Here is a 26174-nt window from a genome sequence, read left to right as displayed (position 1 = left end):
GAGCCCCTCCTCCTCTTCCATAGACTCTAGTGGCTAGAAGGGCCCGTTTTGATTTCTACGGTGTAGGCGCCGTATACTCCCCCTTCCTCCTCTCGCGGTGACGCAATAGGTCTCTGGGCCAATAGCGGCCTCCGTCCTTCTGGGACGCTGTGTGATTGGGCAGCCGGGGTGTGACGACACGCGTGTCTGCGTGGGGCCGTTAGGTTTGAAAATAGAGGCGGGCGGCGCTGCGCTGGCGCGGGGTTCACACGGCAGCAGAGCCGGAAAAGGAGCGTCCGCGGAGCAGGTTTGGCCTCGGAGTCCAGCGCCCGTTGCGGACGGACCGACCGACCGACGGAGCCATGGCGGCAGCGTCGGGCCTCGCGCACCTCTCCGAGGTCTGTAACCGCAAACTGGCCGAGTTCCTGCGGCGGGCGGACGCCACCGACATGGTCTGGCTGCAGGAGATCCGCGAGGAGGCCGCCAAGGTGTTCAGCGGGTAGGAGCGGGCCGGAGGAAGCGCGGGGGGGGGAATCCGGTCCAGCCCCGGCCGGGGGAGGGAGCGCGGGCGCCCCAGCAGGGGGTGGTGAACGTTGGCCGTTTGTCTGTCTGTCTGTCTGCCCATCCTGCCGAGCCAGGCAGTGGGAATGGAGACACCATCTTCCCTCCTCCGACTGCAGCCAGTCAGAGATGCATAGAGACCTCCCCAGACATATGGATGCAGAGAGAGGATCTCCCCCCCCCTCCTCTCCACAGAGACAGACACACCCGCAAATACAGACAGATACACAAATGCAGAACCCTTCCACACACACCCAAATCTAGACAGAGCCTGCAGAGGCAAGACTTTGTGGACTCTCCCAACCTCCCCTTTGTGTGCCAGCTGGAGACTTGCCCCGGAGGGATGTGCCGAGATGCAAGTACTTTCTTGCCCTGGTGTCTTTGATTGCTTTTGCTTTCCATTTTGTTAAAACAGCAGCTTCAGCAATGAGCCAGAGCTGATGCCAAAAACGCCGTCCCAGAAAAATCGTCCAAAGAGGCGATTTTCTAGTATTCAGGATGAAAACAAAGACCCAGTCAGGAAAAGGTGAGTAACACCTGCAGATACAGCCTTTAAGTAGACTCTCCTGATTTGGAATCTTATAAAAGATTTTGCATAAAAAATATTTGCCATTTGCTTATACAGCCATGCTTGTGCATCAAAGGGAAACCTGAGAATTATTCCCCTTGGGGACAGCTCACTTATGTGATGTTCTTTACAAGGAATGGAGAAGAAATAAAAACTCATTCCCCATCTCCCCCAACCTTCATTTTTCCCCACAGCAATACATACAGTATACTATCAAGATACTTATTAGCTAGAAGAACAGTAACTTCAGCTGACAGTAACTGGCACATGGGCAGCTACTGCTGTTCTGAGTTCCTCAGTTTCTCTTCATTAGAACTTAGGAATTCCACATGAAATCTGGGGCTACAATGAAACCTGTGCAGTTGCAGAGTTAAAAGATGCAGAAAGGCACCTCAGACAGCAGAGGCCCTGCCCCATTCACCAGAGTTATTGACCCCAGAAGTCAGTCTGTCAGTTCCGTAGCCATACATTAATTAGCTCTTCAAACTATGGAAATGCACCTTTGAAAGCTGCTCCCAAAATGTAATGCACATGTGCCTCTAAAGTACAACATTGAATTGCACAGAAAGTATTGTTCACGAGCACTTAATGTCTTCTAACTGTAGCAGCCCTAAACAAACTACACCTGCACTGCTAGTGCTCTGCAACATAGCAGTGCTTGCCAGACTGCTGAAGGAGTTGTGCAAAGGGCATCTAAGATGTTGAGACTTTTACAATTACAGAAATCTCCGAATCTGTGGGAAGCAACTAGTCTTAACTATTGCATGAGGATTTGTATGCAAACAGGATCTTGCTTTATTAATTCACTTAATCACATTGCTTGCTACCTACCTAGAATCAGTTGTGACTACCTCAGGACAACTAGAGACCTTTCACAAATCTGACAGACTCGCTTTTTATAAAATATCCATTTTTCCAGTGATGCAGCCTAAATTTGACTTGTCCACCTTTGAGATCTACAAATGAAAATCTACTATATAGCAGTCAGGCTTTTATTTTACACAACTTTATTTTACTTTTGTCTTCTTTCATAGGTGTGCGCAGCACACTTTCATTAGGGTGTGCACATTTTCATTTGGGTGTGCACCCAAGTAATCAGGGGTGTCAAACTCCACTCCCCTGGTGGGCAACATTTGAATTACCTGCCAGTGGAATTCTCACAATGTACTACTCTCTGCTGAGAAATGACACAAGACAGGGTATTTTGGTGGCAGATCACTCCATCCACTGACAAACCGCGCACCCGCTGCTTTTTTGGCGGTAGCATGAAACTGACAGAGATGGTGCCACAGGCAACATAACAAATGTACGCAGCACGGATACAAAATGTATCTGATACCCCTGCATTAGGGTTTGCCTGGGGACACCGGCACACCCCGTGCGCACACCTATGGCTTCTTTCCAGCTATGTCTACATTCCCATCTTCTTAGTATTGCTCTTTAAGAAGGTTGTGTCTGTGGTGGTTACAACCCCTTAGTTATCTTTCTCAGCTCAACATATTAACCTCTGAACCCTTCTTTATAGGTCACTCTGTGACATTATTCAGGGTGCAATCTGGACTATTGAAAAGATGTGTCCCCTCAGTTCTCCATCCTGGGGTGCCTTTTACACTGCGTCACTGTGAGAGCAACTACTCTTGGGTCTGCTCTCATAAAGCCTCCAGCATGTAAATTACTCCCAGGTACACTGCATGAGAGCTATACCCAGCCACTCATGAATTACCCTGCAGAGCAACACCAGCAAACTATCTCAGATGCCCGCCTCCCAAAATGTGAATCTTGTACTGCCCAGCACTCTCCTGGACAATACAAGCTCATATAAAGTCCGTCATTTATTAATAGAATATGGTATGCACAAGCCTTGTTTTCCCAAATGGAGTTTTACAAACACACTGGTTTAGATTAAAAAATGTATTAACTAGAGAGCTACATTTTAAGTGATAAGTGATAGATCACACCACAAAGTTGATTACAAGATCAACTTTTCCATAAAAGTCTAGGTAGTAAAGAATAGAACGATCCACTGAAAGGTGCTTTTTGGTGAAAAGAAAAATAGTCCTTCAACTCTAGGCTGCAAATAAATGGAATGTTGGCTTTTTTTATATAATCGGGTCCATTTTCATGTGGCCTCTAATGTTTCTAAATCAGTCTCCAGTCTGCTTCACTGTTTCTATTAGGTTATCGAGGAGGAGTATTAAGCGAACATCTTCTAAGCGATGTTCCAGAAGACTCCGAAGCAAAGTGGTGGAAGAGGCCTCCCCACCTCGACAGGTGACAAGATCTTGTGCTGCAGTGCCTGATACATACTCTATGGCACTTCCTGAGAAGTCAGCTGTCCCCTTAGTAGAGATCAGTGTCAATGATCGCAATAGTGCTGAGTTACACCTGAAGAGAAATCTGCCAGAGACAGAGGCCATGGTCTCCCAGGTCATTGTCCTGAGTTCAGATGATGACTCTCCCAAGAAAGCAGGGATGGTAGAACTTCAGCCTGTGTCTGCAGCCTCTGTGCTGTTGATCCCTGAAACCACTAAGTCAAAAGGGGCAAGAGAAGGCCGGAGTGTATCTAAACTAAAAATAGCAAATACAACCGCTACCAAAGCCACTGTAGATAGGGAACCTGGCGCTGAGGAGATGGATGTCTCTGCTCAAGGGCTAGAGGATAAACAAGGATCAGTAAAGGAACTTTCCCAGGAAATAAAGAATGGTACAGGGACCCCTACAGGCTCCAAATCAAGCCGTCATTCTGTTCGTCGAAGTCTGATGTGCAGAACTTCCATGAGCCACAGGACCTCATTGTTAGAGAAGTACTCACTGAGCAGCAAAAGGGAAAGCATGATCCGGAAGTCTGTCACCAGGGCTATGTCCAAGAAGATTGCAGCTCATCAGTCATCTTTGGCCTCCAACCACGTGAGCTGTAAGTTTCTCAGGTTTACAAGGCAGTTTTGCTTTGCTCCATTTCCAGGCACTCTGCTGTTTTTCTTTAGCATTGGAAGCTACAGTATAGAGTTAATTCTTAGATGTGGATGCAGCAGGTATACTTGGGCTAGATAAATTTCAGTTAAATGTCAATATGTTTAAAGTGGCTTGCTTAAAAATAAGCACCAGCTCTAGAGAGGCTGAGCTGTGACACCTATAGTGCAGTGTTAACTTCACAAAAGTCAGCACCTCTAGCTGGTAACTGGCCACCTACATATTTAGCATCAGTGTAGATAGTGAGCGTGATTTATGAAGCTGTAGTCTTGATAGCTGTTCCTCTTCAGGCTTTTTGCTGCTTCATTGTAAAGCTGCAGAAAAAGCCAGTGGATCTGATTCCCCTTTTAACTGCTGCTGCCAGTAGCTGATCAAGGGTGGTGTTGGCTCTTGCCAAGGTCTGTGCCTTTCCTCTGGAAACAAAGTAGCTATTATTGTGACCCAGTCACTTAAACAGAAACTGGCAAGTAGTTGGGGAGCCCCCATTCTTTGGGAGGGCAAGGAAGGGCTGGTGTTTTCAAAACCTAGTATGACTAGAAATGAACTCATGAATTTTTTTTCAACTTCAATGGCTACTGGTGTTTGTTTTTGTGGGGGAATGATTGGATTTTAAAGATCCCTTTTTACCATGCTGGGAAGAAAACATTGTTTTAGAGCAGGAGTTTCACTGTCTATCTCAGATAAATCTCTCTCCCTTATGGAGCTGAGTGAAATGCAAACAGTAAACAAATACCACATGAATGAGCAGAGATTCCTGAAGTGTAAACACCAGTCTTTTCTTTGCATCTAAAGAAGGTTGAAGATAGTTTAAATGTGGAAAATAGGAAGAATAGACTTGGCAGGCTGGTCAGCTGACTGCCTGTTAATTTGACCATGGTCAAATAGTCAAATATTCCAGCAAAAATGCTCTGATGTAGGCAGTGACCTCCCTTTTTGATTGCATCTTAGTGCCTGTCTTCCACTATTTAGAGCTTCATTTCACTGTGTTTTGAATTTTTAATTAAAACTCAGTTAAATAACTTGTTTTTTGTAATTAGGCTTAAGTATCTAAGGCTGTTGGAAACTATAAAGTTCTTACTCTTTTAGTTACTGTTCTAATAAAATAATGCTTTAAAAAATGAACATTCAACACTTTGACAATTGGACTAGTCAAATACCCAACCCTCAGAAAGGAAGCTATTACACGAACATTCTTTCAGTTCTATTGATCTACCTCAGTGGTTCCCAAACGTTCTGCTGTCACAACCCCATTTTAATGAAGAATTTCTTGTCAGGACCCCAGACGGCATGTTAGATGCAGTTTTGTAGAGCAAAATAGTCTTCCACACAGTGTGATGTCACATGCACTGTACATGAGGTCATGCCACATGGTGGACACAATTTAGCTCTACCAAATGGTGTTCTCTTCATTCTGTGACCTTGTACGTATGGTGCATGTGAGTTCACACTGTGTGGAAGATGCAATTATGAAGAGCAAAATGGAGTCCCTCAGGCATACCACACATGTGAGGGCATGCTGCTCGGAGCAAAGTGGTGTCCTCCACACAATAGGGATTGTTGCAACCCACTCTGTTGGTGGCTGTCAGTTTGGGAACCGCTGATCTGTTTTGTAGTGGAGGACTTCCATGTCTCTTGAAGGTAGATCTGTAGTACAAAGCAGAAAAGCTTTCACAAACAGTTTAACACGCACCATTAACACAACGGTTAAGTTGTTTCAATTAAACAATTTTTTTAGGATCATGCTAGAGACTGTGACCTTGTCTACACTGTGGTTCACATAGGCCCTGATAATGGCTCAGCAGAATCTGGGGAATTTTGTAGAAATTTCTTCAGCATAGACTCTGCCCAAAGCACTCTGTAGACTAGGAAATGGAACCAGTGCTGACAATTTTCTCAGCAGTGGATCCTCATGAGCCAGATTGAAAACACTTTTGTCCAATTTATGCTAGCATTTAAACAGTGGTCATCACTGCTCATGCTTATGCTCATCACTGCTCATGGGAGCTCATTGTTGACAATTTGGCCAGCTGTGGTTTAGTTTCCTAGAGCAAACTGTGATTAAGCGCCTTGCAGGGATTAATGCTCTTAACACATCTGTAAAAAGACTTAAAAATCCAAATAGGTTGAACAGGTCCTTACAAAGATTTTTAGTCTAAATGTAAACACTTTGATGCAAATACACAATATGGGGATGGGCCGGGGGGAGTTGGCAGTTAAATTAGCTCAGCAAAGCAAGAGCTATGTTCATGTACATCACTTTTACCATTTTAGAGAGAACTGCACTGTGGGAATTGAATTCAGATAAATGAATGTCAGCAAGTACTGAATGCCCATCAGTGTTTCAAAATAGCAACAAAACTACATCAGTTGGAGTGGGCAGAAAGATTTTGTTCAGTAGTTTACTCAAACCTGTGTAAAAGTCAGGCTGTTGTCTTGATTTCAGGAGAGTCTTCTACTGAAATCTGAGTCATATGGAGAGCATATCCATTCCTGAGGTAATAAGGCAGGGCAGTCTTACTTTATTTCTAGAACTAGTTCAGCCCTTTTGAAAAGCAATTTGCACCCCTGCATATATTTACATTTATTAAAATATGATAAATTGTAGCAGTAAATGTCTCAAAATACCCTTGCCTGATGAATGTGCAAGTCCTAGGTTCTGAGCACGATTGACAGGAATAGTCTTTGCTGGGACTTGTTTATTTACCTTTTGTTTTTTGCTGTGTCTTTTTCCCTCCAGCTATCATCTCTAAGGAGAGCCTTGAGGATGAACAAAAAACTATCCAAGTCAGGTGAGGCTACTCATGCAAGGTTCCTTTGGAAAGTTGCTTTTCCACCCCCCAAATATTCCTGAGGCCCATCCAGCTCTCCAAGTCACAACCCTAGGAGCTGCTTAAGTGGTCTTGCAGTTCCTTACTAGCTGGAGTAATTACAGAACCAGGCGTTTCTCTCAAGTTTGAGCTTTTAGATTCCAGTGTAAATAGTTAAGCTACTTTAGAATATTAAATCTAAATGTGAGCGTAGTGGGTTTCTTACCATTTCAACACATTTTTCATATTTTGTTGCCTTGTCTTGGCCAATGTTCCAAACCCATGTAAGAAGATAGGGTTGACAAGATGTTCCTCTTGCCCCACAGTGTTCCTCTGCTTCAGATGGACTTGAAAAGTTCCTTTTAAGCATTGGAGAAGGGCATTTGGCTAAAAGTTGTGATGTTTGCAAAGTCTGAAAGGGTGCCTCTGGACATAAGGAAGGTGATCTCTAAGCCTGCATTGATGCTGAAGTCTGATGAAGACCCCCAGGCTAAAAGGGTTCGTTCTCCAGCAAAGGTGCTCCATAAAGAACCAATAAAATGGGTTCTGCCAGCTAAGGTCCTGAAATCTGACTGAAGCTGAGGAAAGCAGCTTTCAGTTACAAGAGGGTGGGTGGCAAAAAGGGGGCCTGACAAAGGACCCCCTAGAACATCTGGCTTTTGTGGATTCTAGGGGTCCCAAAAAGGACAGGGGCCTCCTCAGATCCAGGCCAGTCAGATCAGCCCTCTGTATCAGGGCACCTGGCAGACCCATCTGGCCAGCATGCTAGGAGTCATCAACTTGTGAAGGTTCTAGTGGAAGGAATATCTGATGCCCCAGAATGTTGAGTAATATCTTCATTTGTTCTCTTACCTGATCCATTCTTCTAGAGTTTGGGCAAGGAAAGGTTTCTATGGTGGTTTATTTTAAAAGCAATGTCTATTTGGAAAGTGGAGTTATTATGCAAAGTGCAAGTGATGGGTCAAGGGTGCAGATTACATGAACTGAATTTTACGGTTGCAGGATTTTGTCAATGGCTATCTTGGCATACAATGTATTACTGCTCACAGACAGCTCTGAGAGAGCTGGTAGTGTTTTTGCCACTAAGCGTTTAACTCTTTCTTTCAGGTTTGAGCTGGGATCTACCACCCCCGCTAAGGAGGTAAGATCTGGATATGAAAAGCTATTTTTTGCCCATCAGTTCCTTAGTTCAACTTACCCTGCGTAAATTGATGGCATCACTGTCACCCCCAGTGACAGCACGGTGCTGGGGGAAGGAGGGGAGGTGTGATGCTTTTGACTCCCGTTTTCTGGTTCAGTTTTATGTGCTGATGGTGATCAGAAATTTGCTGGGAAAACTCAATCTTGAGCCCTTACATTGGCAGGCAAACAAACTAGACTTTTCGGGGTAGTAGAAAGGGTTTTGACTGAATTGACGTTTTTACTGAATTGGGAATTTAAACTGAATGCAACTTTAAGAGCTTTCCTGTTGACCTTTAAATAATGTTTGGATCTAATTGAAGGGCTTGTTAATATCTGCATATTAGAGAACTATTGAATATTGTAACTATCACATAGGCTGAAAGGACTCCCTCTGATTTGTGCTCCCTTCTATTAGTCTCATGAGGAAAAGCCCCAAGTTTGTGTGGGCACTCATTTCAGAATCACATGCTCTTTCTTCAGTTATCCTTAATTTCTCAAATCCTTGGCCCAACACCAGCTTTTTGGAATCTTGTGATTCGCCCCATTTTTAGACTGGATCATCAGGTTACAGCATCCCTGTTTATCAACAGTGTTCAGCACCTGCCAGAGGCTTGCATTTGAAGGCCTGAGATCAGTATGAAAATGTAGTGACTCTGAACAGCCTCTTCAAAACAAAGTATTTATTTGTCCAATCGCCATAGGGATATAGGAATCAGAGAAGATTAACAAAAAATTCCTACAAACACATTGTCTTAGCATTTCCCTCAGGTTTTAGGTAACTCTCAGGGAAGTCTAACTTATCCCTCATACCCCTGCTCTTTTGAGGACTGGGTTAGTTTTTCTCCGCAGACCCTGCCTTCCTGGGACACTTCCCAGGGTTGTGAGGCCTCTCACCACCACTTACAATTAGTGTGAGGAAGTCTTGTCTGTGCCTGCTGGGGATCAGCTCCCTGAAACATGCAGCCTCTGGTAGCATAAGCACTATCTTCCAGCTCTCACTTTCTCTGTACAGGTTTGCAGTAGGCACACATTAATCCCCAGTTCCTCCAAGCATTCCCTGGATTGTGCAGCTCCTTATCCACGGGATGCTCACAGAATTACCAGGCCCACTGTTCCCAAAGGAATGGTACACTGAGCTTTAGACTTGGGAACACAGCCTGGCTGACCACAGAGCACTTAGATATGTTTATAGTAAAAGCAAGAATAAGTTTAGCATCAAAGAACAGAGATTCAAATGAAAGTGAGAATATTGGAAACAAATGGTTACATATAAAATAAAATAATACACTTTCTGGAAACTAACTTCACAAAGTAGTCCCCGTCTCCTGCAAGATGGCTTACCCTGCACTCTTTCCCCTTCTCATAAGATCAAGTTCCCAGACAGCTTGTCCTCACAACTGAAGAAATACCTAGGGGTTCATCTGTACTCCAGATATAGTTCCAAAAGTTTGTCTTACCCCTAAACAGGAGAACTCCAGCATTTTGCCTCTGTTAATTTCCTCTCTTTGAGGATTTTACAGTCCTTAATTAATGTTTGGCTCAGACTTGTGTCAATGGCCACTGTGAACCATACAATACTTGATTTGCTTATGAACAACTAGAGTGAGAGAACTCTTTCCCCCTGGCCTGTCTAGGAATGTATGGATAGCCTTTTGGTGACCTGTCTTAATTCACAGATCTAAAGGGGGGGGGTGTGTGTGTGTGTGTGTGTGTGTGTGTGTGTGTGTGTGTGTGTGTGTGTGTGTGTGTGTGTGTGTGTGTGAAAAAATGAGCGCGTGCACATGCTCGTCACCTGTTTTCTCTACATATACCTTGCAATGATTATGACCATCGGTGTGACACAGACTTTCATTAGAGACTTTACCAGACCTTGTTCAGTGAACTAGAATATAAACACCAGACTCAGGATTCTTGTAACATTTATGCCTTCCGCCAGTTGGCATCAAGAGGTCCCTGGGTCACATCCCCCTCCCACCTTTAGGGCTGAGGCCTTTAACACCCCTCTGGTTTCAGTCCCTCCCCCTTTGAGGTTACCAGTCAGCTTGCTGATCAGAGTTTGGTGGGGATACATTCCAAAGAATTGGCACTTCAGTTGTTTAAGTAGCCAGACTAGGGCCATTGTTGCCTTCCTACAGATGTGTAAAGTGATGCCTAGCTCTTACATAATGCTTTTCAACAGAGGTCAGTATCATTAAAATCACACAGGGCTGAATTAATTCCTTGCACCCTGTAACAAGGTCACCACCCCGCAAGCACTCCTTTGTGGCATGGGGTGTTTCTCCAGCATCCTTTGTTTTCCCTTTACTGAGGCTCCTCAAAATTCACACACAGGCTTCTCTGTGCCAACACCCTTCCTTACAGCCTGGATTTATCAATATCCCATTTGCAAATAAAACACAAAGTCCTGAAATAAAGTCCAGCTCAATTCCATGCTTTTAGCAGGCTGCTCCTAGCTCAGCCTAGCTGGAGTCTTGTTCCCCAGTGTGTCTCACTCTTCTGAAGCATTCTGTTCCCTGCAGGAGCCTGCTACCTCTCTGCAGCTTCCTTGCTGGCTCTTTATAGACATCACCTGCCCTCTGTCAGGCTTCATTGAGAGACTGTTAATGAGGCACAGGTGGATTGGCTCAGTTCCCTCTTAAAGGGCCCAATCCATCTTGTGACATACCCACGTAGCAGACAGCAAGATACTAATCAGAGGTACACATTATCAATAACAGATCTCCTACGTTCCTCACAACCTCCTACTATGGAATTGGGTATCTGAAGTAACCAGCATCTCACTTGGTGACTGTGTGTCTGTCTGCCATTGCCCAGAAAAAATCTCTTACATAAAATGCTGCAACCAACACAGTTTATCCAGCCAGGACTGTCTTAGTTGTCACAGGGCCTGTGTCTAGCCAGCTCAGTATAAGTAATAAACCTCTGCACATTGTGGTCACTCCTGTGTTCCATGTGAACAGCTGCTAGTTATGTTAGTGCTTGAGCTTGTTACTCAGGTGGGACTTTCTCTCTCTTACAAGAGCACGGTGGGACTTCACTCAAAGGGTCTGTGCCTGTTGTATTCACAGTGCTTTGTGTCCCGGCAGGACAGAGTGCTTTAAAATGCTGACTGAGGTTTTATTTCTCTCAGTGGGGCATCACACTAAAATCTAGTTGCCTTTTCTGTAGGATCCCCATGGTCCCAGGATGTCCCTTTGTTCTAGGAATGCCAAGACAGCAGTTGGCGACCTTGAGCAGCAGAAAGGGAGCAGTACAGGTAATTTTCTTCTAGACTAGAGGCCCTATTGTTGACTGAGACTCAGGGAAGGACAAGACTCTGCTGTGAGGGTAGGTTAATTGGTTCCATATTTTATTGACCTGGTTCCATTTGTAAGTAACTGGTCTGATCTCTTAAACCAAGTGACATTTGGGCTATGCTGGACTCTTGTTACAGGTTTTCCTTCAGGAAAGGTGGTAAATGTGCTCTCCCATTAGGAGGCTGGAGGATTGTTATATCTTACATGGGTAGGGGAGGAGGATCTGAAACCTCTGATGGTTTAATGCAGGCTATCTCAGAAGGCCTATGTGCAGAAGGCCACAGCATAGTGTACACCACAGACCATGTTAGTGTACTGTTCACTACTGAATTTTGTAAAGATAGCACTTCGTAGTGGATTTCACAGTGGCTAGAGTGCAGGGATTTGGACGTGGCTAAGTCACTTCCTGGCATAAGCAGGAAGGTCCTGCTCTGTGCAGTTCAACTGCTTGGAACCCTTTCTGCTGTGTACTCAGGGGGCACAGCTACTGTGTCTGATGACTCTGGCTTTGGACTCTCCTGAAGGGAACCTTTTAGACCAAACTAACTGTAACTATTTCTCTGCAGAAAGTCATTCTGAGAAGAGTGATGAGTCCCAGGAACAGCTCCCGAGTGTCAGGTACATTCTCTTCAGAGGGAAACAGTCTGGGTGGCTGGACTGATTTCATTCAGCATTATATGGCTTCAATGAAAGCTTGTCTGATTGTCTCTTGGAAAAAGGGTTTTAATCCACATCTCCTAACAGTAGATTATAGTACCTCATGATCCAGGTAATTGTACCAAACCACAAGACAATTGCTTTTAAAAGCCCTGATACATAGTTTTGTGGCTGTGTTTTTGAAAGATTTAATATACTTTACGTTGTATATGGGTGTAATATGGTGCCGGTCACCTGACAGCCCTCTGGCTTGGAGGGAGGCCATACCACGTCACTATGTTGCCCAGATCAGTCTATTGACAAGGGAATTATCCAGTCAAGCATTGAGGCATTGACCCTTTTGGCAGGGCCAAATACTAAGCTATCCTGGGGAGCCCCAGCCCTCAGGCAGGGCCGAGCTGGCAAGCAGTCTGTTGGGCTCTGGTCCTCAGGCAGGGCACAGCACTGAGCACCAGCCATTTGCCCACAGGTGGGAAGGTTGCCACCCCCAGGGCTAGGGTGGTAGAAGGGGGTGGGGGGAACCTAGGCCCACCCTACTCCACCAGGTCCCAGCCCAGGGCCCTAACAGTGGAAGAGGACTCAACCATTGTGTCAGCAGAGATCCCATTGAAACATGTTGACGCAAGCGCCCACAGCAGGAACTGGCCTAAAGTCTAGTTTCCCTGGGCTACTTACTACCACAGTCCAGGGAGGAGCTCCATCATCCAGGGGCCCTCTGCCTCATCTGCCGGTGGCTTCAGCAGCTCCTCTCCGGACACTATCTCCAGGGTCAGGGCTTCACCCAGCTCAGTAGCAGAGCCGGAGGCCTGCAGCCAGTAAGACGCACCTGCCTCTTTCCCTGTTTCTGGCTCAACTGAGCTGGAGGCCTGGCCTTTTATACTACTTGTCCTGCCTCTCAACTTCCAGTGGGAGGGGCAGGCCTGGCCTGACTCTGTCCATGCGGGCACAGAGAGTGGACCTTCCCCCTCTGTCTTGGAGGGAGGCCACACTGCCTCACTACAATGGGATATTCAAAAGCTGTAAGTAGCTTTTGTTCCTTTCTCACTGAGACAGTTTCCCGTGGAGTCTGAAATCACTCAAGGAATTAATTCAGATGCCTAATGCTAGTTATGCAGATACTGAGCCCTTGAAGCTTTGCTTCCTGGAAGAATGGCCTTGACTGATTTTAAGCTGGTTCAGGAGTCTTGGGACATGGAGGCCCCAAAACTGTATAAAGAGTCAGCCTGGTCTGACTCAAACTGGCTCACCCTGGAACCCAGAACTGAAAAGCTTGTTTACAGACTTTTCTGGATCCTATGTGGGTGATGGATAATACCTGGTAGAGCTTAGCATGCAAATAAACTGTTTGTTCCATTGTTTTCTCTGTAATACTTTTGTTCTAAATAGCTTTTTATGCTTTGTGAAAGCTGGCTGGTCGCTGATTAACTCTGTCATTGTTCCTGAGAGAGAACTTCAGGTGCTAAACTAAAGTCAGATCTGGTGGGGTAAGCATAGTGAATTGCAAAAGAAATGCACTCCTAAAACTCTGGTGTGGAGGAAGAGAAATGCAGATTCTATTCCAGAGAGGAGATGGCTAGAGGCCCGGGTCCTCAGGGGTTGCTCTTGAGGAGACCACAAAGGGGGCAGAGGTGCAGTTAATCTTAGAACTGGGAAAGTGAGAGTCATGAGTGCTGCTAAGATTAGGAGAAGAATTTCCTGTGCTGCATCTCAGTGTAATAGATATGTATGAACTCTTGCAGGAGACAGCCAAGTTACAAGAAAGCAGTGGATGAGCTGTATGATGGGCAGCAAGCAGAGGATGGGGGTCTCTCCCCTCCAAGAAAAAAGAATCCATCGCCACTCTGCCCAGCCAGCAAAGTGAGACAGAGTCCCAGCCCCAACACACTTTCTCTAGGAGTCTTCCCTTCTCCTTCAGGTACCAATACTCTTTGTGCCCTCTTCACAGGTTGTGCGTCCATTCAAGACCTTTTTACACACTGTGCAGAAGAACCAGCTGCTCATGACCCCAGTTTCTGTGGGGCAAAGTAGTATCAAGAAATCTTTCATCAAACGTAACACTCCACTCCGAACTGATCCCAAGGTAAAGCCCTTTTCTCTGTTAGTGGGATGGGAGAGGAGAGAGCCAGAGTGGCTGCAAGGGTCTCCGAGTTGAAAGACTAACTGTAAAGTTGTAGAGTACAAGTCTTCCAAACATGACAAACTGAGAAACTCTGGCTGTTTACAAACATCACCTCCCTGACAAGTCCTGAGTTTGGGATTTTGTGGACGGTGCTATTGCAGCAGCATTCCGCCCTGACTGGTACTAGAGCAGGTATCAGTCATTGCACGGGAAAATGAAGGCGAGATGTATTTCTCAATGGTACATGTCAAATACATGCAATGTAGTCTGCAGACTTGTCTCCTTGTCAAGCTTTTCTAGGAGTACAGAGATATTGGCTCTGTCTCCATTAAGCACAAATTCGTCAGATTCTAGGTTTGCCAAGCCTTTGAAAGGCTAATGGATGCCCTACCCCTTGGCAGGAGTCAGGCCCCTATTCTGCACTGCAGACTGCTGGGTTGGTATGGGAAAGCAGAGCAGTGTCTGGAATTTGGGAGTGGGGGAGTCAGAATCCATGAGTGTGGTAACTAACCAGCCACTGGCAAGGGTGGGATTAGGGTCCTGATTCTACAAGTGCTCCTTGCAGATGGATAGTTGCATCCATGTGAAGCCTCTCTCCGCCCACAAAGTCAACGGCATTGTGGAGGCAGATGCCTACAGCCACCTAGATGAGCCAGGAAGGTCTGAATCTAGATTTATATGGTGACTTCCAAAGGCAATAACTGTTGGTTTCCCCAATGTTCTGTTTACACAGGGTGAATTTGTCGTAAGTAATGACTCTCCTTAATCATAGATTGGGTTTATTGTAGGTGCACTCCTTGCATCACTAATGGGCAATGGGTGCTCTTTAACTTGCTCACTACCTGCATGCAGCCCTAATGTTTTTGCTTTATAGTGAGAAGAGAGGTCCGCATCCAAAGGACAGCAGAACCAGCCAAAGTACTGTTGTTATTCAAAACAAGTGTCAAAGTACAAAGGGGCCAGGTTCACTGCAGTGCCCAGTAGAGTCTAGTGTGCCATAGATACATTCCTGCTTATGCTCACTAACACATGGTGCCTTTAAAGTAAACACGAGATCTGCTTGGATGGTTTCTTGTTGTTCCGTTGTCTAAAAATTAATTGAAAGTACTAAATTGTATGAAAGCAGGTCTTGCTTCCAGAAACCTAAACCACTGAATCTTGTCTGTCCTCTGCAGCCTGTTTCCAGTAACTAACAACAGAGCTGTTAATGTATTGCTGGGAACCTTTGGGCCTACACCAGTTAGTGAGTTCTGCTGTACTCTGAAGGTGGACTTCTCTACAGAAGTAGTGAAGGATTTAACCTAATTGATGTCCTGCTGATGACATTCACAAGTTTCTCCTACAGGTGGTGGTGCCACATGACATTTGGATTTAAAAAACTAGAATGATATAAAACTAAAATGGCACACACTAAATGGATTAAAAGCTGGCTAATTGGTAGGTCTCACAATGTAATTGTAAATGTGGAATCATCAGTGAGCAGATGTGTTTCTAGTGGGATCTCGCAGAGATCCCTTCTTGGCCCTGTGCTAGTTAACATTTTTTATCAATGACCTGGAAGAAAACTCAAAATCATCACTGATAGTCTGCAGCTGACCCAAAAATTGGGGGAGTGGTAAATAATGAAAAGGATAGGTCGATGATACAGAGTGATCTGGATTGCTTGGTAAACTGGGCACAAGCAAACAATAGAACCACAGAAACATAGGACTGGAAGGGACCTCGATAGTCCTGCCTCAGTCCAGGGAACAGGACTAGATAACCTAAGTATTTTCTAGACCGTCCCTGACAAGTGTTTGCCTAACCTGTTCTTAAATACCACCAAAACCTGCCCAGGAATTTATTCCAGTCCTTCAGTTAGGATATTTTTCCTAATGTCTAACCTGGAACTCCCTTGCTGCAATTTAAGCCCATTGCTTCTTGTCCTGTCCTCAGTGGTTGAGAATGATTTATCACTCAATATTTATCCAACAATGTACATTTTAGTACAGCTAAATGTAAATTGATACATCTAGGAACAGAGAATGTAGGCCAGACTTACAGGGTGGGATTCTGTCTAAAAAAGATATGGAGGTTGAGATTGATAAACAGCTTAACATGAGCTCGCAGTTTGACACTGTGGCCAAAAGGGTTAATGCCATACTTAGATGCATGAACAGGAATCTTGAGTAGAAGTATCGAGGTTATTTTACCTCTGTATTTGGCGCTTGTGCAACCACTGTTCCAATACTGTGTCCAGTACTGGTGTCCAGGGAGGATGTTGATAAATTGGAGAGGGTTCAGAGAAGAGCCACGAGAATAATTAATCTATTTAGCTTAACAAAGAGAAGGTTAAAGGGTTGCTTCATTAGAGTCTGAATACCGATGAGGAACAAATATTTAATACCAGGCTCTCCTATCTAGCAGAGAAAGGTAGAATATGATCCAATGGCTCAAAGTTGAAGTTAGGCAAATTCAGACAGGAAATAAGGTGTAAATGTCTAACAGCGAGGATAATTAACCATTGGGACCATTTACCAGGGGTTATGGTGGACTCTCCATCACTGACCATTTTTAAATTAAGATGGGATGTTGTTCTAAAAGATCTCTAGGAATTATTTTGGAGGAAGTTCTCTGGCCTATGTTGTTATATAGGATCATACAGTATGCATAATACATACAATGATTATAGTGATCACAATGGTCCCTTCTGGGAATCTATAAATCACCTGCTTGGTGAATCCTTTGTCATCCCTGTATGGAATATGGTTCTTCATGCTTCGTTCTAGTGACAGCCAAAGATGATGCAGGATTCCATCGGTCAGTAACAATACTCCCCAGGATGGGTTACTTGTCCAAAGAGTCCTTCCTTTACCAGATGGTCTGTTTTAGCACAATACAGGGTTTTGTCTGGTTAAGATATCTCCCTTCAGTTAAGAGTAGGGAGGGCTCAGAGGATTTACCTAAGCATCCTGGGATGGACTCTGACCATAATACAACGAGGAGGCTCTTGTAGAGCTAGTTGCCTCCATTTCCCAGATCCTGGTAGCTGCTCTGTTTTCATGGGCTCTTATTTGGAATCTGTCTTTATTGGGAAAGATCAGTTTTCTAAGCTTACTAAATAAACCCCCAGTTCTGCTCTCATCCATTTTCTTCCCTGCAGGGGGGGCCAAGCCATTGACCTAGTGTTCTCCCTGATGGTCTGGGACCGATGGATTGGCTGACACTCTTGCCCGCCAGATTAGCAGCATGTTCAGCCTGGGTCATGTGGGATGTGTCCAGGGGAACTGAGTGCTCTGCGTTGATTTGTTCACTTGGTACAGGAGGCTCAATGCCATACTGTCCATTCTAGTCTGCCTCGGCAGAAGCCTCAGAGGCCACAATTAAAAGCTTTGAGAGAATCATTGGGTGGAAAGTAGAGGTCATGGGGGATCTGGAGGTGTGATGTGAGCAGAGGATTACCTAGGACATCACCTTTGTTCCCTTGTCTCCATGTGGGAGCTTAGCACTGACACTAGCGAGTGATATTTGCTCTTTTGTGGTGAATGCAGCCTAAAAATCACGGACAGTGCTGCTTGCCCAAATGCACCCTATGCAGTACCATACTGACCTTGGGGCTGATGCTTCTGATGCATGAGAACTGTCCCACTCTCCACAGTGCCTCTCCTGCTCTTAGAAGATGGGGTGGCTGAATTAGCACTGCTGCTTTGTCTCTTCCCATTGCTGCTGCTTCTAAAGCGAATTAGGGCTGGGCTGGCCCTCCTCAGTGAGACACTGGGGCCTTTTGTGCCCCCTTCCAGGGAGGTTTGTATTGGCTGTGGCTGCAACTGCAACTTCCCTGGTGTGTTGTTTCTGGTGGCCTATGGCCAACCAGACTGGGCCAGAAACGAGCCCCAGCTGTCGGGTATAATCTGAGCTTCCCACCCGTCGCAGGAGAAGGAGCGGCAGCGGCTGGAGAACCTGAGGAAGAAGCACGAGGCCGAGCAACAGAGAAAACAAAAGCTGGAGGAGGAAAAGAGACAGCGCCTGGAGGAGATGAAATTGTGAGTAGCTGCCCCTCCAGCTGCTCTCTTTGTGGCTCAGCTCAGAATTGCTTCTAACTGGCTATCTATGTATCGTACAGGAAACGGGAAGGGCGTCTGCGTAAGGTGCTGCAGGCTCGGGAGCGGGTGGAGCAAATGGAGGAGGAGAAGAAAAGACGGATTGAGCAGAAACTTGCTCAGTTTGATGAGAAGAGTGAGAAGGTAAGAGGGCCCAATCTGACCATAGAGCCTCGTGGGGCAATACAGTTTTCTTATGGGACTGAGTAGAGAATCCAGTAGGGGTGGAAAGGGTCACCTGACTTTGAGTCATGTCCCCTCTTGTATGGGAGAAGAGGGGATTGACATTGCTTAGATCCAGGGAACCAATGGGAAAATCTTTCATTAAAAGGTCTGACTTGAACCTTGGGGCTAAGGGATATTAGGTTGCTGCTATGTTTTGGGATTTCAGCTAATCCCTGATAAGAGTCTCTGTTGGCTAGAATCATGAGAGGGAATGGAGAGCAGGGTAGGGGGCATTTAGGTCAGCAGAGACTCCATTATGAGTTAGTATCCCAACTAGCTAATAGCCAAAGAATGTGCAAATAAACCATCTCCCCCATCAGCTTCCTGTGTCTGAGGGTCTTGGGCTACTACAAATAGGGCAGGACCATTCAGATAGGTATGAAGAGCCAAAGCAGGCTCCTCTGTGGAGCCTGCTGTCCATCCTTCCATGTCCCCTTTTCCATCCTGGGCCATGTTCCCACTCAGGAAACCCTTAATTTGAACCAGATGGAAAGGGGCTTATCCTTGGCCTTTGGTTTGCCTTCCGGCTGCCACAACCCTAAACTTCTCTGCTAAGTGACAGTAGTTTGGACTATTTCAGATACGCTCTATGTGCTCTGAAGAGCTTCTCATGTGAACTGTCCCCAGTGCTGCTGGATTCACTGCACTGGGTGCTGTCTGCCTTGAAGAAAAGGTAGCGCTCAGAGGCTCTGATTGGGATCAAAGCCTTATTGTCAAACCCAGAGGAAGACAAGGTCACTGCTCCAGAGAGCTTACATGCTAAGAAACGTGCAGACTCCACTGGGCCTCTAGACTTTCTCTGTGGTATAGGGATGGGCATCTTCTACCCTTTTGGGTAGAGATGCCCCTCACTCCCCTTAAGATTGATATACCAGAGGGGACAGAATACATATAGGGGAGGTGTCCCATCTGAGATGGCAAAGTCAAGACCTGATGTACATGTAACTGTCTCAGGTGCGGGAGGAGCGGCTGGCTGAAGAAAAGGTAAAGAAGAAGGTAGCTGCCAAGAAGATAGAAGATGCTGAGGCCCGGCGCAGACAAGAAGAGGAGGCTCGAAAACAGAAAGCACTGCAGCTGGTGAGCTGTGCTGGGGTCCTGTAGGGAGGAAGGAAGAGATTGTTCACCACACCAACTCCCACAGCCAATGCTGCACTCTGCCCTACATATATAGCAGCGGTGAAAGAGCAGCACTGATCTGCCACAGTCCCTGTACATGGGGAAGAGGGCAGGACTATTAACAGTGAGCAGCTGAGGGAGAATTAGGCTACAGGAGGGAAAAGTACAGGTTTCTATTCCCTAAAGTCCCTCTGGTCCCTTCTGGACCCCTTGTTGCCACCCAGTCCTTCTATTCACTACAGACAAGTTTCTGTGCTTTTCATGAGTTTCTAACTGTTAGTCCTGGTCTACACTTACCTGGCGATTCGACAACAGTCGACGGGAGTTAAGCAAACTACGCAGAGTAGCTTGCGTAACTCCCGTCAACTGCTGTGCTTCCCTTCTGCACGGCATCTTCACTGCACTGCAGTTCCCGTCGACACAACACTACACCACTTGAGGGAGTGGTTTACTAGCGTTGACTTCTGGATCAAGTGAGCGGGTCTTCACTGACCACTCAATCAATCCAGATAGGTTGATCTGATGGCGGTGACTTTGCTGCCATAAATATAGACATACCCTAACTGTTTTCTTCCACATGGTCCGTTGGCTGCCTCATTCTCCTCTACATCCTCAATGAAAATATAAGTCAGAGTTTTGGGGAGGTCAGCACTTGTTGATCTGTCCCTCAGTTCCTGGGTCGGGCAGAATGTGGGTGGGGAGATCTCATACATCACGTCATCTATAAAGAATCTTAACTGCAACTAACAGAGGTCCAGAACTCAGGAGCCACTGTGATCCTGGTGCTGAGGGCCATCTGTATGGAGGGAGACAGGGCTGAGACCTGATTGGGGGTATCTCTCCAGTGCCAATGGGATGGGGGGAGCTGAGCAATGATTGTGCATCACTGAGAGCTTCAGTCCATCACCTTTCAAAGTCCTTAGTGATAATGCTGTAGTGATGAGCCATGGAAAGGCATCAGGCAAGCTGACCCTAGTGCTTTTCTGCATACCTGCTCTTTCCTTGCCAGATGTAGGTGACTACTTCCTTTTGCTTCTCAGGAGGAAGAGGAGCGCCAACACAAGGAGCGAATGCAGAAGAAGAGGGAGGAGGAAGAGCAAGAACGAGCAAGGAAGATCGCAGAGCAGAGGCAGGTGGAACAAGAACGGGAGAAGCAGCTGGCAGCAGAGAGAGAGCTTGAGAAAAAGAAGGAACAGGAGAGGATCCAGAGAGAGAGGTGAAAAATGACCCATGTATTGAAGCTTCTGCCATGATCTTGCAGAGAAGAGCAGGGGCTGAATGGCCTAGTGAAAGGGCCTGGCAAAGCCCTATGTTCTGTCAGTACAGCTCTGAAGAGGGGGATGAGTGATGAGCAGACAGGAAGAAGTTCTGGGCCTCACATTGGGAGGTATGCACTGGGCAACTGTAGAAGGCCCTGGACACCGGCGGGGTGAAAGGGACGTGCAATCGGCATCATGGGAGAGATGCAGTCTGCACACTTCTCCTTTCTGAGTGTGACCTGGTGTGTTTCACTGGTTCCCAGGGAACATGAGCGGCAAGAGAAGGAGAAGGTGGCTCGCTTGCAGAGGGAGCTGATGGCAGCTAGAGAGAAGGAGCGGCTCCGAAAGGAGATGGAGGAAAAAGAGAAGAAACGGGTAAGGAGACTCCACATGTATTTGGTTGCAGCAGCCATTATATCAAAAGCTGTCTCCAGCAGCAGCAACTTGGCCGCCAGTCTGAGGTGGGACTGTGGTGCTTCTGGGATAAATAAGTAAATTGTCAGAGTTTAATTGATGGGAGAGTCCTAGCTATCCTGTCCATTGCAGGCAGTAGTGCTTGTTCCCTGTAGCAGGTGGCAGCTCAGCCCCTGCCATGGAAGGGGTTGGTTACTCCTAAAATCTTAATTCCTTATGCACTGGTGATTTCTGCTTGTTAGCAGGAGGAGCAGCATCTAGCAGAGCTGGAACGGCAGGACCAAGAGAAGAAAGCCACAGCTGCTCCCTGTAACCAGCTGAATGTAACAGTGGATGTGCAGGTGAGGGTGCAGATATCAGTCAGATGCAAGCCTGAGCACAGCATTTAGGGAGGAATGGGGCTGGCCTGCTGCCTTCATTTCATGAGGGAGGTGGTGCTGTGTAGTGGTTACAGCAGGGGAATCTGGTTTCTGTTCATGCTGCCAGCACTGATTTGCTGTGTGACCTTGGGCAATTCATTTAATCTCTGTCCCTCCATCATTATCATGATGAGCTAGATTTGTATACCATGCTCATCACCATGGAACACAAGCACCTTCTCACCTCTATAAATGGCTTTGAGGTTCTCAAATTAAAAGGCCTTATAAGGACAAAATATCAATGTTTGTCATGGACCTTCAGTTGGTAGTCCCATGGGGAGAGAGGGGGAGTCTCTTGATATTCTCTCACCCTTCTCCGAGTTCCTCTATTTGAAGGAGATTGAGCCCCACAGAGAGCAGGATTGTTATCAAATGAGGGTGAAGTGCTGAAGCTTTAAATAAGAGAAATGGCCCCGTAATAGTGCCAAAGCCTACATTATGGTGCTGAGTGTCTGTCCTATAGAGTAACATCTGCAACTATGTAGCAAGAAACTGCCACTGAAAACTCATCTCAGTTGCTGTACTTTCCTAGAATACTTACCTCCTGGGCTGATCCTTGAGAGGAATGATTGGGTCTGAAGCATTAAAACAAGCACAGAGACCAGTGAAGTACATACTTGAATTTTTTCTAAAGTGGGGCTGTTTTTTAAACAAATTTTAAATGCACAAAAGTTAATGAAGTTTGAGGCTTTAAGTATGGAATAAATTCTCTTTTCACACTTGCTTGGGGTGAGAATTTTGACTAAAACATGAGGTGTCAATCCTCATCCTAGGAAAGGGTTGACAAAAATGTTTATCTCTCAGTTCACGCTTTTTTTTCAAGTCTAATTTAAGGCTTCTTCAGCTTATCTGCAGTTTCCCCAATTTAGTTGTTCCATCAGTATTCCAGTAACTGTTTTTACATGACTAAAAAGTCCATAATACAAATGTTGCAATGTGCTTGTGATGAAGTAGGTGTAGTTGTAAACCTACTTAGACTTCAACTTTAGTCTTACTGGAGGAGGAGATGAAGAATGAATATTCAGTTTCGATAATCTGCATCCTAAAATCACCCCCAGCTTTGAGAGCAGAGTGGTCATATGTGATTTAAACCCTATTTTACTGTGTAGAATTGCTGCACCATCCATCAGATACACTAGCTTTATCTCACCAATGTGATGCTTATTTAAGTTAGAGAAGGGAATGTAAACTCTTGGTTGTACCAAAACTTTCACTTTAGGATATTATGATAATACAAATAACTGCTCTACAGCTCCAGCTGGAAGGTTAGGGGCGGCTGGGGCTAAGTGTGGCACTGCTATTACAGCTAAGGGTTGGTTCTTTTTTTTACTTTGTTTCCAGAATTCCCCTGTCTGTAACTCCTATCAAATGACCCCGCAGGGCCCGAAACGGCCCAAGGCCCCCACCATCAATCCCAATAATTACGGGATGGATCTGAACAGCGATGACTCTACTGACGATGAGAGCCAGCCTCGCAAACCCATCCCTGCCTGGGCCTCTGGTATGTGCAAACTCACTGTGAAATCTCTCCCTGATCATTCAGAAACTCCCTGCTGGGTCCCTCAGACTGTTTGAGAAGTGGTGGGAGCTTTCTCTGCCCATGGGATAGGGAGATGAGGTATTGTTAAAGGTGCTCATCTGGGGCTATGCTGATGGAATGTTATACCAAGATGTACCCTAAGTCTCTCTGGAGCACATGGGACAGTATCAAATTAAAAAAACACTTCCTTTAAACTAGCTGCATTAGAGATAGTTAGTAACACAGTGAAAGGATAAATTTTAATGTACATTTTTTTAAACCTACATTTTAGGCCTAAATCTGCTCGACCGTGACTGTTCTTAAAGAGCCTGTGCTCGTTTGTAGGGGTAATGCTAGTATCCAGGCCCCCCACTCCCTGTGAGTGCTGCTTTCTAAGGCTGTGAATGCTACAGCTGAGCTCTATGCTGGCTGTGGTTCTTGCACTTCCACTATCTAACTCTGTTACCTTACTAACCCTCCACCCCCACCCCTCTTTGGGATACCTGAAGCAGGACAAACGATATAGAACCTTAATTCTTTCTCTGCAAGAGAGAAGGCCTAGGGTTCTGTGTATAGATAGGGAAGGCGGAGAGGAGACTTTCCCTGATTTACTGCAGATCCTTTGATAAGTACAGTTCAGTGCTTAGCACATTCACCCCCTGTGCTACTTATATCCATGCCCGGGTTCTGATTTTCTAGTGGGCCAAGGCAAAGTTGCTTCTCCCCAGGGATCTGCAGCCTTGGAGGCAAGAGGGGAATGTACAGCTTCTAGAGCAGCTGGTACCCTCCTAAGTTTCAATGAAGGAATTAAAGGCCAGTTCAATTGGTCTAATAAACCAATAACGCTTACTTCTCCAGGGTCTCAGCTTAGTCAAGCTGTCATCTACCAGTACTATAACCCTCGTGATGTCAAAACACTCTTTGGAGCTATCATAAGCCCTAAGCTGGAGAACATTTTCTACAAGAACAAGCCACGATACTTCAAGCGCACCAGCTCTGCTGTCTGGAATTCCCCACCTTTTCCAGGTGCCAAATCTGTGCTAGGTCTGCCCTTCAGCCTGAAAAAATATTGAGGATGGAGGAATGTCTCTCCTGTGGAGTAGTAGGGTTTTAGTCTTTTTGTGTATGGAAGAAAAAGGACTTTTTAATATTCAATCTCTGTAAATCTTTCAAATTTTTAGATTAATAAAGGTCCGATATTATTGGGGCATATTACTATCTCTGTCGCATGAGATTCTTGTTCCATTGTCTCCAGTGGGGGGGGAGAAGGGGGAGACCCAAAACTAGAAGGTATATTCCCTCCGGTGCATGTTAGCCGCTTTTGCACACTTTGGACTCTCTGGAGAGATTAAGGTATTTAACTGCAGGAAGCACCCTGAGGTTGATTTAGCACTGTTCTTACAGAATTTTACAAAGATGCAGATATCTGCATTTTCTAATTCTCTTCCTCTCCAATTTGATAGAGAGGTTTTGACACGTTATCCACAGTTGATGCTTGTTCTGGCATTTGTGCAGGCATTATGCACCTGAGACTTGTGCTTGCTAGTCTCCTAGAAATGGGAAAGTTGAGAGGGCACTCAGAGGTTACTGACTTCTAAGTCACGTTCTTCTGGAAAATCTATTGTCCCTGACACATTTGGGATTTTAATTGTTTTGTTAAGGTGCATTTAACAGCCATCTGTGCATAACCCCACACCACCACCACTCAGATTACTTTTTTCTCATCCAATTGGTTCAAACCTTTTAAAGAAATGGATTTGTTTCCTCCAGTTAGAAAACCCTTTACTCCCTGGGATTTTAAATGGGGTGCGTGCTGATGTCCTTTGTGGATTCTTTCTGTATTTTTTCCCTAGACCTCAGACTAAGTTTTATACTCTGTTCTTAGAGCCATGTGATTCAGCCTGTTTAGAACTAAGCCCTTTGCAGTTGGATAAACTGGAATTTTAAAACTATTTATTAAACAAAACTACCTTAAATATGCTGGATAAATACAGAAAATTTTAACATTTTTGCATTTAAAACTGATTTATTAGTACTTCATTTAGTTCTCTGCTCTTGTAAAAGAAGCTATTGCTGACAAAAGCTGGCTTAGCACCTCACACTTGTTCCACATGATTAGCCAGTGAATTCCAGAGTTCAGTGGTTTGACTTTAAAACTTTGGCTGCAAAGATGTACTGGAGTGGTATTCAATCTTGGCCGGCCAGAGGGCTCTGCATGTGTTTGCTCTCTCATGCAAGTACACTCATTCTTCACTTAGCTGGCAGGGATTGGCAACCTCTGGCATGTGTCAAAGAGGGGACATTGGTTGATTTCTGAAGGGCATGCAGACTGCTAGTCCATGTGGGCACATTGTGGGATTCCCAGCAGATTATTTTCCCTGAATTTACCATCATGCCATGTACAAGTAAAGTTCATTTATCCCAATTTCTATGAACTGAAAATCCTGATCATAGTTAGGTAAGTGGGATTTTTGGTCCAAAGGGTGGAGAGGCAGAGTAGTGACAGGAGCCTCCTTACTACTACTTGAGTGGGAGGAAGGGGAGATGCCCAGAGGAATAGGGAGCAACTCTCTCCAGCACCCATCCCTGCCTTGGCCTGGCTCCTGCTCCCAGCTGGGGACTGCTGTAAGAATGGCCCTCCTACTTAGCCCCTGTACTCCCACTAGACCCAGTTGCAGCATCCCTGCCCACTGACCCACCTCTGAGCAGGGAAAGGGGCTGCCTGGCAGGGGTGCACAGGTGAAGGCCTGCCCTGCATCAGCTGTTCCTCCTTGCTCCCTGCTAGGGTCTCCAGTGTAAGGTTGGCCCAGCTCACCCTGTGCCCCTCTGCCAGATGGTCCTTTTCACTCTCCAGCTGCAGAGTATCCTAGGTGCTAGCTGGAGGGGGAGAAGGGGCTTGCTCAGAGGAGGGTCAAGGGGGGAGGCTGCAACTGGAAGCAGCAGGGAAGTGCAGAGTCTGGAGCTGCCAAGGGCAGAGGCCCCTGCAGATCTGGAGCCACAGGCT

The 26174-nt window shown here is 45.8% G+C and overlaps 1 protein-coding gene across 5 annotated transcripts; it reads left to right on the top strand.

Annotated features, from left to right (window-relative positions):
- The first annotated feature begins 255 nt into the window (after positions 1-255).
- LOC137148598 (inner centromere protein-like) lies at positions 256-24505 on the top strand. 5 transcript variants are annotated; one of them, XM_067541483.1, is made up of 18 exons: positions 256-478; positions 959-1066; positions 3286-4022; positions 6816-6867; positions 7993-8026; positions 11236-11323; positions 11930-11981; positions 13760-13877; positions 13966-14100; positions 14873-14884; positions 18052-18161; positions 18242-18362; positions 19398-19520; positions 20600-20775; positions 21082-21193; positions 21475-21573; positions 22993-23152; positions 24029-24505. In XM_067541483.1, exons 1-18 carry the CDS (start codon positions 342-344, stop codon positions 24241-24243), a joined length of 2589 nt encoding a protein of 862 aa, XP_067397584.1. In that variant the 5' UTR covers positions 256-341; the 3' UTR covers positions 24244-24505. The 5 variants fall into 5 exon arrangements, with proteins under 5 accessions (XP_067397584.1, XP_067397586.1, XP_067397583.1 ...); XM_067541485.1 differs by having other exon boundaries at positions 956-1066; positions 21478-21573; XM_067541482.1 differs by having other exon boundaries at positions 956-1066.
- The last annotated feature ends 1669 nt before the right edge of the window (positions 24506-26174 follow it).

This window comes from Emydura macquarii, unplaced genomic scaffold, assembly GCF_026122565.2.
Source record: "Emydura macquarii macquarii isolate MOO-44397 ecotype Brisbane River unplaced genomic scaffold, CSIRO-AGI_Emac_v2 contig_670, whole genome shotgun sequence".
NCBI lineage: Eukaryota > Metazoa > Chordata > Testudines > Chelidae > Emydura > Emydura macquarii.
Note: the sequence above shows the minus strand (reverse complement) of the source record. Positions and strands in the feature narration are given on the sequence as shown.